Consider the following 10,773-nt stretch of genomic DNA (forward strand, 5'->3'; position numbering starts at 1 on the left):
ACTTAATAGTAACATATTATAAAACTTCCTAATTCTCGAGAACTTATGTGGTACTTGTTTTTTAAGAGATGTTGAAGTCTGAAATCTTATTTCACTTTTGATTTTTAAGAGATGGTGCTGAAGTTTGAAATCTGAATCAGTCAAAATGTTTGTTTTTACGTCTAAAATCTGAAATCTAAATCAGTCATATTGTTTGTTTTTACTTCTGAAGTCTGAAATCTGAATCAATTCGTTTCAATTAAATTCAACTAAATTATCCAATCATTTAAATCATTTGTAAACTACCATATATTTTTAACACATTAAAAAATTCAACTAAAATACGTCAATTGATTCAACACACAATAGAAAATACGAACAAAGTCTCATAACAACTAGAATCAATATTCATTTTACATTAATTGTGTCGCAATTTCTTCTCTTAAACTAGCAATATATGTTTGGTCAGCGGCACTCCCATGCGATTGAACCTCTTCCCCAACAAATTTATATTGATTTGCATAATGTTATTACTTTGAATAGTTAGCATTGTGACCCCAAATGATGTCGATTCATATACTAAATGTATATCACGGAATATGTTTGGTTGTAGAATGGATTTACGATGCTATGTAAAAATTATATCGTAGATAATATTAGTTTAGAAGTAACTATTGATTGATTTTGTGTTTAGAAATATTTGGAAAACCGATTTTATATAAACTTTTAGTATTTCTTGAATTCAATGATATTTTTAATGATAAAAATAATATATATTGAATTCTCTTTCAAACTTATCGATGACCCTTTTTCACATCTAGTTCATGACCTATACAAAATGTCAGTGATAACCACAAGGGTGGTGCCTGATTGGCTTGAGCTTGGCTCCAAAGGTCAAAATTACCAGGAGGTTCCAAGTTCAAATCCCAGGAGGAATAAAAATCCCCTTGTGGCCACGGAGGTTCAAATACGGTGACTCCGGGCTATCTGCAAAGCAGGTGATCGCCCTGAGATTAGTTGGCTCGCATAGCGGATTAGATATCCAGATTAATATAAAAAAATGTCAGGAATGAACCTGAATTTTATTTTTTATACCAAAAGAAATTATCTTTTTCTACCCTAATATTTATTAACTTTATAAATTAAACTTATATATTTTTAGTTTTAGAAATCATAAATTTTAATAATACTTTAGTATTGTGTATTTTTAACTTGTTTATTGTATACATTTTTATACTAAAATATACTAGTGATGTGTTTTAATTAAATATGTAATCATACTGTAAGTTAGTTAAAAAGTAATTAGTTTGCAAAATAAGTTGAATATATAAACATTTAAATTATGAAACTTAAAAATTAATATGAATCTAATTATAATGTCTAGAAAATTGTAAAAGATATTAAAATAAAAATACATAAATCTCAAATTTAAATGACTTTATAATTACAAAAACTTAAAATGATACAAATTAATAATATTATACCAAATTTAATATTTTACTATTATCCTTCTAATCTTAAAAATGGTAAATCCTGTTACAGTTATTTTGTGTAGGAAATAGGTTTTGGATGCTTAGGATTACGAGTGTTCAAAAACTCGATCAACTCGACCCAACTCAGCACAAAATAATCCAATCTGAAGCAATCTGATGTTTAATCGAGTTGTAAAATTGTCAAACCTTAGATATTAGGTTGATATTGGATTACTATTATTTGAACCCAACCCAACCCGATGAACCCGATATCCTTTTATTTATTGGATTTAATATGATTGTTGAATTTCTATTAATATATACATTAGACAATTACACTATCATGTATGCTTTTCATATACACATATTTTCAATTTATTCACACCTCTATATAACACATTCGTATATATGTTCAGTAACTGTGAACATATATATGTAAATTGAGAAAATTAACTGAATATGATATATATAAGAAATATGAATAAGTTGTATTAAATGGTTGATGATGAAAAAGAAATTATGAGTAAAGAAATAACATATTCAAGGTTAGATGAATACTTTAATGTACCAAAGTATCAACCCGACTAACCCGTACGGGTTGGGTTGGGTTAAGATTTTTCAAACCGCAAGCATTGGGTTGGATTGTTCAAATATCTTCAATCCAATCAACCCATCCCATAAGCACCCCTACTTAGGATTGTGCTTTTCAATAAAACAATATGATAGTAATAAAGAAAATACATTATAATATTATTAAAATATCAAAAAGTATTTTTAGTCTGTTTAGTATAGTTTAAGCTTCTAAAAAAACATATATATTCGGCAAAACGTTGATTAACGTAACGAAAAGGACCTACATCGTATCGAAACTTGTTTTATATTTAGATAAAATTGTTACGTTTCTTTGTCAACCGAGTTTTTTCAATGTCATGGCTCAAGACCTGATGTCGACCCATAAAAAAAAACAATATAATATGCACCTTGGATCGAAACATTCGCGTATAGAAAAACATTTAGAATATTTTATTAATAATTAAATATATATATTTTTAAATTACGCTAATTAACAAAAAACACTAGTTGTTTTGCAAATATTTAAGATTTAACTTATGCTTTACAGAATTTAATAGTATAGTTTAAGTGATGAAATCTATTAGAAAGTAATCGATTTTTAATTATATGTCACATTTATAACTAAAAAGGTTATACAAAAGTAAATATTATTTTATGGAATAAATGTACTAATTATAATACCATCACGAGAGATTAATTAATAAAATAATCAAATACATTATTATATATAAAAACTAATCATATGTTTGGATTTTAATAAAACAAACTATTTGCAATTGATTCTTCCAAGGAGTAATTAAGTATATATGATGAATGCCATAAAGAAGCTTTTTATTTATTTATTTCATAAAGTTTTAGCCTTTTTTGAAAATGCTTTAAATACATTTACATGATCCAACTTTGAAATGGTTTAGGGTTGTTTGAATGTTCCTCTTGAAAATGATTATATAATATAAATGTGAGAATATGTGGAAGTCTACCTGATGTGACCCCGGACTATCTGCAAAGCAGGTAGTTGTTCTGTGATTAGTCGGCTCGCATAACAGGTTGGATATCAATGATTATAATAAAATAAAAATGAATTGTAATACTTAAGTTATGCATGTATGCACAAGAGATTTAACCCACGAAAATGGTAACTTCAGTTTCTTTCATTTTTCCATTTTACTAGAGTACATGATCTATGGTTGAGAAACATTACAACGATTGAAACAAGAACTAAAAGTCATATTCCCTAGCATTGCCAATACAGTTGTATTTTAGGGTTCTGGTAGTCGTAGATAATCGAATCCGAAACACAAGATAGATGGGGTTTGCGACAAGTTAGCATTTCTAGTTTCGAAAAGTAGAACTAGACACGAAAGCTCGAATACTAGGCTTCGCGGTCTCCGTTGTCTTAATGGTACAGAAGAGCATCATCCTATATACAACCACCATACCAAACAAGATTCCAAGATCAATCCACTTAGAGTATCCGGTCTCGATGTGCAATACACCCTTCAATATCATCTCACCATCAATGGCCGGAGGACCTCCTGCGTACTCGGGGAACTTAAGCCCTTCAAACTCATTTTTGTACAGTCCTTCTAATGCATACCTGTGGAAAGAAATGTAGTACATAGGGTATCTCCAGAAGACATGAGGTAGTTCGTTTGGCAAACGAAAGAATCCTGCACCTAGTATCATCAAGCCTTGGATTCCAGTACCAGATATGATGCCCATGAGCAAATTTGGCACAATGGTAGCTATGATCATCATAAGACATTCGACCAATAACATTGAAACAAGGAGGACTAATGCGAAATACGTAAAGTGTCCTGGTTCTCTTTGAAGTCCCATGAGCACGTAGGCTATGGTTCCTGGGATTAAAGATATGACAAGCAGGTATGGCAATGAAGAGATGGCATTGCTGATAACAAATGATCCGACCCCATAATGCCCGTTTAATCTTTCGCATTGAAAAACCTACACAGATGTACGTATTAGTTCAATTACATTTAATTTTGCTTATCAAAGATCGAACACATGAGATATATCGACAAACCTTCATTTCCTCCACGAACGAGGGGAACCCACCAATGGCTAAAATGGCCAGGAATGATGAAACAAACATGATCATTGAAACCCTAGCCTGTGCCATTAAGAACCATAACAAACTGTTCTCAATACTTAGGACTACAAGAGGGGATTTTGTAATGAATTTATGCAGAAAATCCACTCCACTCTCTTAAAGTTGTTACACATTCCAACGTAGAACTTACACTTATGGAGCCAAATGCAGAACCAATTCCATGGAAGAGTGTTCCTAATGCCAAACCCAAGGTAATATATATACCAAGTCGCAACCAGTAGTATCCGATGTCACGGTACATGTTTTTGAATGATCTTTCCGTGAGCACCGAACACTGTGTAATGAAACTGGCTTGCAGGCTTCTTTTTCTCTCAATTTGATCTCCTTCCTTCAAAAATTACATTATAGTTTCATATCTTCTACTGTAATGTAAAGTGTAATTAAACCTTGCTTTTATGACAGAACACAGAGAGTATCATTACCTCTCCGCATATAGTAGCTATTTCACTTTGGACTTCCATATATATCTCAGATGATTTGTAGGATTCAGCAAGTGCGTTGATTATATGTTCAGCAGGAATTTCTCCATTAACGATGTCCTAACAGTAGAATAAACATCTGATCAGAACTTTGTGGTTCAAAAAGAAGAAATTTTGTTAAAAAAAACAAGGGTATGATGTTGAATTCCATAACTATAAACTACCAGTTACAGAATCCAGAAACTTGGAAGTTTTGTAATCATGGGAATTCTTATTCGAAAAATGATACAGAAAGAGCACCGATTCATCGAAATTTATCACTCATTTAAGACAAAGATCGAACGATTAATTAAACCCACCTCGCCAAAATATGTGTTGATAGTTATGAGGTAGTGATCTGCAGGACTTTGAAGATCTGGACAAGGAAAGCCATTTACTGCAAAAAACTGATGAATAACAACTGAAGTGGTTACCTTCATGTTCTTATGATATCTAGTTGTTACCATGTTTGTCATGATCATAAGATGATAACCTGATTTGCTGCAAAAGTAGGACCAAAGTATATTGTTTTCCCCAAAGAGAGAAGACAAAGATTGTTAAGAAGTCCAAAAACTTGACTACTTGGTTGATGGATGGCTGCTAAAACCGTCATCCCGTATTGTTGAGTGAGCTTTACAATCTGGTTCATGACATGGTACGATGATGCGCTATCAAGACCACTCGTAGGCTCATCGAGCAACAGAAGCTTGGGGTGTGTCAAGAGTTCCAAGCAGATGCTTACGCGCCGCTTTTGACCACCACTAAGTCCTTTAAAACCCCACCCTCCTATTCTCGTGTTCACAGAATCTTGGAGCCCCATCTCCCTTATAGTTCTATCAGCTCTCTCCCTCTTCTCGGATCTCGGCATCAACTTAGGCAGTTGAAGTTCAGCTGAGTAATAGACTGTTTCTTTCACTGTTAGAGTCCATGTTAAAACTTGTTCCTGAGTCATATATGCCTACATTCATTAGAAGAAAGAAGTGTAAGCAGAACCATTAGAAGTATATATGTTCTATGTATATATTGTATTCACCAAAGGATAGATCCCATACCAAAGTTCCATATGTAAGCCTTCGTTTACGTCCATTAACTAGAATCCGTCCTGTCTGCCTTGTGTTCGAAGCCAACCGCCCTGTAATCGTACAAAAAATCTAAACATGGTGTCGTATACAATATCGTGTTACCACTTTTATGCCCCAAGGCTGTAAGATCTACGATATCTATCATGCCTATATCAACAAAATTTACTACTGAAAACATAAACATCATGCCTATATATATATATATATATATAAATGATTTGTTTTATAACAACATACCAGCCAAAGAATCAAGGAGAGTAGACTTGCCACAACCAGAAGGACCCATAATGGCAACAATCTCCCCTGGTTTAGCATAACCAGTGACACCTGTAAGTAAGGATTTACATCCATCTTTGCCTGCAAAAGAATTTGAGCTTGGAATAGCTACGCCAAGATCCTCCCATGTCAAGTAGGCTCCATTACTCCCCTTTTTTTCCATCACAGGGGACTCATTCTCGATGATTTCTATGCCCCATTCCCCTTCATGTGGCTCTGGACTTATTCCATTATTGTTATGCACCAAACTACCCATGCAAGATCAAAGATTACAACAGATAAATACAAAGGGATTCAAAGAGAGAGAGAGAGAGAGGGTGAGTCTTTAGTAGTTTGGAAATGGTGAGAAGAGTGGAGAGCTATATATATATATATATATATATATAATAAGAGCACGCAGAGGAAGTATCATGGATTCATGGCAAGCAATGCAGTTCTGTGGATGTATTTTTTTTCTTTATTAATTGAGGTCCCCTGACTAATTGGAGAGAGAAAGATGCTAGCACAAAAGATAATCATGCGGCAATTTGACTCTTAATTTTTGCCTGGATGTGCCATGCACAATATTGAAAATAAAAACCCCCCCTTGCATACAAAAGTCGTAATATTTGATTGGACATAGTTTTAAAAATATACAATTTCAACCGGTGATGTCTGATTGGTTTGAGCTTGGCTCCAAAGATCAAAAGTACCAGGTGGTGTCAGTTTCAAATCCAAGGAGGAATATAAATCCCCTTGTGGCTACGGTGGTTCAAATGCGGTGACTTCAGGCTATCTGCAAAGCAGGTGATCACCTGGGATTAATCAACTTGCTATAGCTCGCATAGCAAGTTGGATATCCAGGTTAATAAAAAAAACATCCTTTTTCCTTGGTAAAGCGGGCATACCATGAGGATGTATTCTCCCATATCTCAACAATACTCATCGTCTCTCATGAGAATGGAGACATTGTTAGCGTCATAATTGTAGTCTTTTGTCGAACCCGCTCCATCTGGACAATTGCTCCTGACATGCCAAAACTGTCCAGACTTCAAACATATTAGATTATATCTTCCTTGATTCTTCTCCTTCCCTTGCTTGGTCACCAAAACCATACCTTTCGATGAATTCATGTTGCTACCTCCAATCTTTTCTCTTTGGATAGGAGTTTTCTAGTAACATTTGCGAACTTCAAGGTCTCTTTTCCATATATCATAATAGGCTTCATGTGCTCATAGGAAGGTGGCAAAGATAATATGAGCCTCAATGCTTTATCTTCCTCTTCTACCTTAACTTTGATAGCCTCCAGTTCTGAAACGACATTGTTAAGAACACGTAAATGATCTGAAATTTCTGTACTTTCATCCATACGCAGAGTATGAAATTGTTCCTTCAGATACAAGCGATTAAAGATGCCTTTGCCCTAATACAACTACTCAAGCTTCTCCCAAAGCTCTTTCGTCGTTGATACCCCATGGACGTTTGCAAGAACATTTTTTGCTAGACATAGACGAATTATACTTGTTGCTCTCAAATCCAAATCATCCCAATCTTTAATCGCTTTTATACTGGTACTGCTTGATTCACCGCTGGAAGCTGGTTTTTCTCTCAATGCCTTATATAACCCGGATTATATCAACATATCCTTAACTTCAACTTGCCATAAGCCAAAGTTGATCATTCCATCAAGTTTCTCTACATCAAACCTTATAGCATTTGAAAACTTTGACATCGTATCAACGCCTCAAAAAACAATATCGTGTAGTAAAAGAGTGCTTCTAGCCTATGAGTAGCACACCAAGGAAAGTTTCCTAATATGCACATACTCCCGCCACACAATTCTATCGTATACAAAGTAACCAAGAGAAATTCTTTTCTGATGTGGAGGATCAGACAAAGCTGCAACCACAAAGCATATTAAGAATCCTCTAACCCCAGACCTCCTCCGATATGGCCAAGAAACAGTTTCTTTCTGAAGTGTAAGATCAAACAAAGATGTAACCACAGAGCATACCAAGAACCCTCTAACTGAGACCTCCTCGAACCCAAAGCTCTAATACTACTTATTGGAAAATTAGCCTCAAAGTTTCCCAACAACCCAAACAATGACCAGTTATAGAAAAAAAGAAGACAAGAATTAACGTGGAAACTCCAAAACCGAAAAAACTCACGGGCCTCCAGAGAGAAAATCCACTATGTGAAAAATTATTGCAATCACACAGTTCTAATCTCTCAAGTCTCTCCCAATAATACCTAAACTCTCAAAGATTTAACTCACACTTTTCTACTCTCTAGAACAAGAAAAAAAATACTTAAAGTATATTTTACTGTGATGATTTGAAATCTATGCCTTGAACCTCTTTTTAGAGGCTTGGAGTCCCTTCACCTTCTATTGTCCTGCCAACCTTTTTCACCTTATCTTTTATTTTAGCAAAAAATTCTCAACACTTTTTGTCAAATAAATATAAAAAGAGGGGGAAGTTTTAACCGAAAACAATGACTAAATAAGAAACATACAAAAACAAATAAATCATATGCAAAATTACATATGATTTTACACTAACGGTTAATGCCAACGCTGTGCAGACGACATGATATTTTAATACGTTTATTTTTTATAAATTACATCATTATAATCGTCTTGTTAATATGTTCAAAATGAGCCCAATATCAAATATTTTTGGATTTAATCTTATATTATTAAATATTATTGATACTTACAAATTATTTTTAATACTTACATTCATATCCGAATAGTTACAGATTAAATAAAAAACCATAAGGGTAAAAAGTGTAAGTTTTAAAAATAATTAGTATCTATTTATGATATTTAAAAATATGATTAAAACCAAAAAAAGATATTCAATATTAGCCCGTTTTGAATATATTAAAGAGACGATTATAATGATGTAATTTGTAAAAAAAAAACATATATTTTTATTTATTTTAGTTAATATACGATTATGTGTGTTAATACAATAAAGATGTAAAATAAAAAATGAGTTTTAAGGTAGGTGGGATTCATCAATCCAATACAGGAAATGGAGGGGTAAATCTTTTTTTTTATTAACCTGGATATTCAATCCTTTATGCGAGCCGACTAATCCCAGGACGACCACCTGCTTTGCAAATAGCCTGGAGTCACCGCATTTAAACCTCCGTGGCTACAAGGGGATTTTTATTCCTACTTGGATTTGAACTTGGGATCTCCTGGTAATTTTGACCTTTGGAGTCAAGCTCAAACCAATCAGACACCACGCTTGTGGTTGGAGGGGCAAATCTTTATGTGTTAGGTAAGATGATAGCAAATTACAAAATTCTACATGTATCTCTATTACTGTGAATTTCATAAATGAAGTAGTTAATATTGAGTTTTGAGATCCTAATTGCCATCGTTATGCTGTTACTTAATTAGTCATAAGGGTGTAAAGTGTAATTTTTTTAACACTTCAATAAACTGCTTATACATGTAGATTTCCTATACGGACGCTTCACGTTTGACATGTTCGAATAAATTTTATATCGAAAACCAAAAGCCTTTTTACGGGCTTGTGGATTTGCCCATACCTGCCTTATAAACGAGCCGGGCTTGCCCACGGGCTAGCAGACCTATTTTTTACATTTGAAAAATAAAACATATATAAAATCATGAGTTGTGTAAAATCATTTAAATTGCGTAATTTATTTGGTACATAAAATTAGACGTAAAAGATAACGTATGAAAAAATAGTTTCACAATAAGAGTATCGACTTTCTCTCCAATGATTTGTCAACTTTTAAAGTTCATGTGTTTTGAATAACAATATATATTAACCACCTATGTTTTAAGATCGAGATTTAAGACGTATTATATCACATATTATATACATTTGGATGACGGTTGTACTCTGTAGAGGGAGTCGAACTCATGACCACTTCTAAATCTTTTTGATAAAAAGAAGTAAATTATTAATTTATATATAAATTTAATAACTGTAATAATATAACGGGTTGGGCAGTCCTTGCCGAATCTTTTTTTATTGCCCAATCCCGTCCATCAATTTTAGCGGTCTAGCCTAAGCCATCGCATTTTTTTCGAGAATGATTGTCCACCCACGCTTTTCCAACAGGAGCGGCTCAGGTCTAACGGATCATACCGCTCGTGAACAGCTCTACATTTAACGTAGGAGTAGTTTACTCTAAAATAAATAAAAATACAATAATAAATTAAAGAACACCGCTTCTTTCGAAAGAATTATTTGAGGTGAATACGGTGACAAGTGATCGAATATATGACAACGATGTGATACCAGAATATACGAAAACATCGTTACACTTAAAGATTACATCGTGCAACATAAGTTTGGATTCGAGATTTTCTCTTTGACATTTTTAAAGAAGGAAGACTAATTGCACCCTTATGCGTTGTACTAAATGCACTGCTATCTAGTATTGTCTTGCTCACAGATATCAATATCAAAATTCCCTTTTTACATCCTCGGTACAAGACTGGACCCGTTTTTGATGCAAATAGTGTTGCCCTTTTCAACACACGTTTCTTTGATTAAATTTACAAAGTTTAAATCAACCATTATATACTACTAGAAGGATACTCGTGCAATGTATCGAGACACATTTTCATTCCAATGTTTCGCCTTATTTTTTATACATGTCGATATAATACGATTTTATATGGTTTTGAAAAAGAGATAATCTTTTTATTTTTGAATAAAATATAAATTTAAAAATATCATATAAAATTTGCAAAAAGTATATCAATATTAGTATCAAATTAACTATTTAAAAGTTCTTGTTTGTATATTTTATTAATTCAAATTTTTTTA

General features: G+C 33.2%; 1 protein-coding gene across 1 annotated transcript; it reads right to left on the reverse strand.

Annotated features, from left to right (window-relative positions):
- Nucleotides 1-3,341: 3,341 nt before the first annotated feature.
- LOC112517367 (ABC transporter G family member 11-like) lies at nucleotides 3,342-6,227 on the reverse strand. The gene is made up of 8 exons (XM_025124773.1): nucleotides 5,933-6,227; nucleotides 5,666-5,745; nucleotides 5,107-5,571; nucleotides 4,934-5,020; nucleotides 4,578-4,694; nucleotides 4,286-4,483; nucleotides 4,069-4,155; nucleotides 3,342-3,989 (listed from the first exon to the last, which is right to left on the reverse strand). The coding sequence occupies exons 1-8, from the start codon at nucleotides 6,225-6,227 to the stop codon at nucleotides 3,357-3,359; spliced, it is 1,962 nt and encodes a 653-aa protein (XP_024980541.1). The 3' UTR covers nucleotides 3,342-3,356.
- Nucleotides 6,228-10,773: the final 4,546 nt, after the last annotated feature.

This window comes from Cynara cardunculus, assembly GCF_001531365.2.
Source record: "Cynara cardunculus var. scolymus isolate 2C chromosome LG 8, CcrdV1, whole genome shotgun sequence".
Taxonomy (NCBI): domain Eukaryota; kingdom Viridiplantae; phylum Streptophyta; class Magnoliopsida; order Asterales; family Asteraceae; genus Cynara; species Cynara cardunculus.

What these genes read in the sequence shown, in the direction of transcription:
- LOC112517367 (XM_025124773.1), bottom strand. Translation starts at nt 6,227, where the DNA reads ATGGGTAGTTTGGTGCATAACAATAATGGAATAAGTCCAGAGCCACAT. An exon ending in CTACTTTTGCAGCAAATCAG is followed by an intron (nt 5,021 to 5,106) that starts GTTATCATCTTA and finishes GTTATTCATCAG; the next exon opens with TTTTTTGCAGTAAATGGCTT. An exon ending in CGTTCGTGGAGGAAATGAAG is followed by an intron (nt 3,990 to 4,068) that starts GTTTGTCGATAT and finishes ACATCTGTGTAG; the next exon opens with GTTTTTCAATGCGAAAGATT.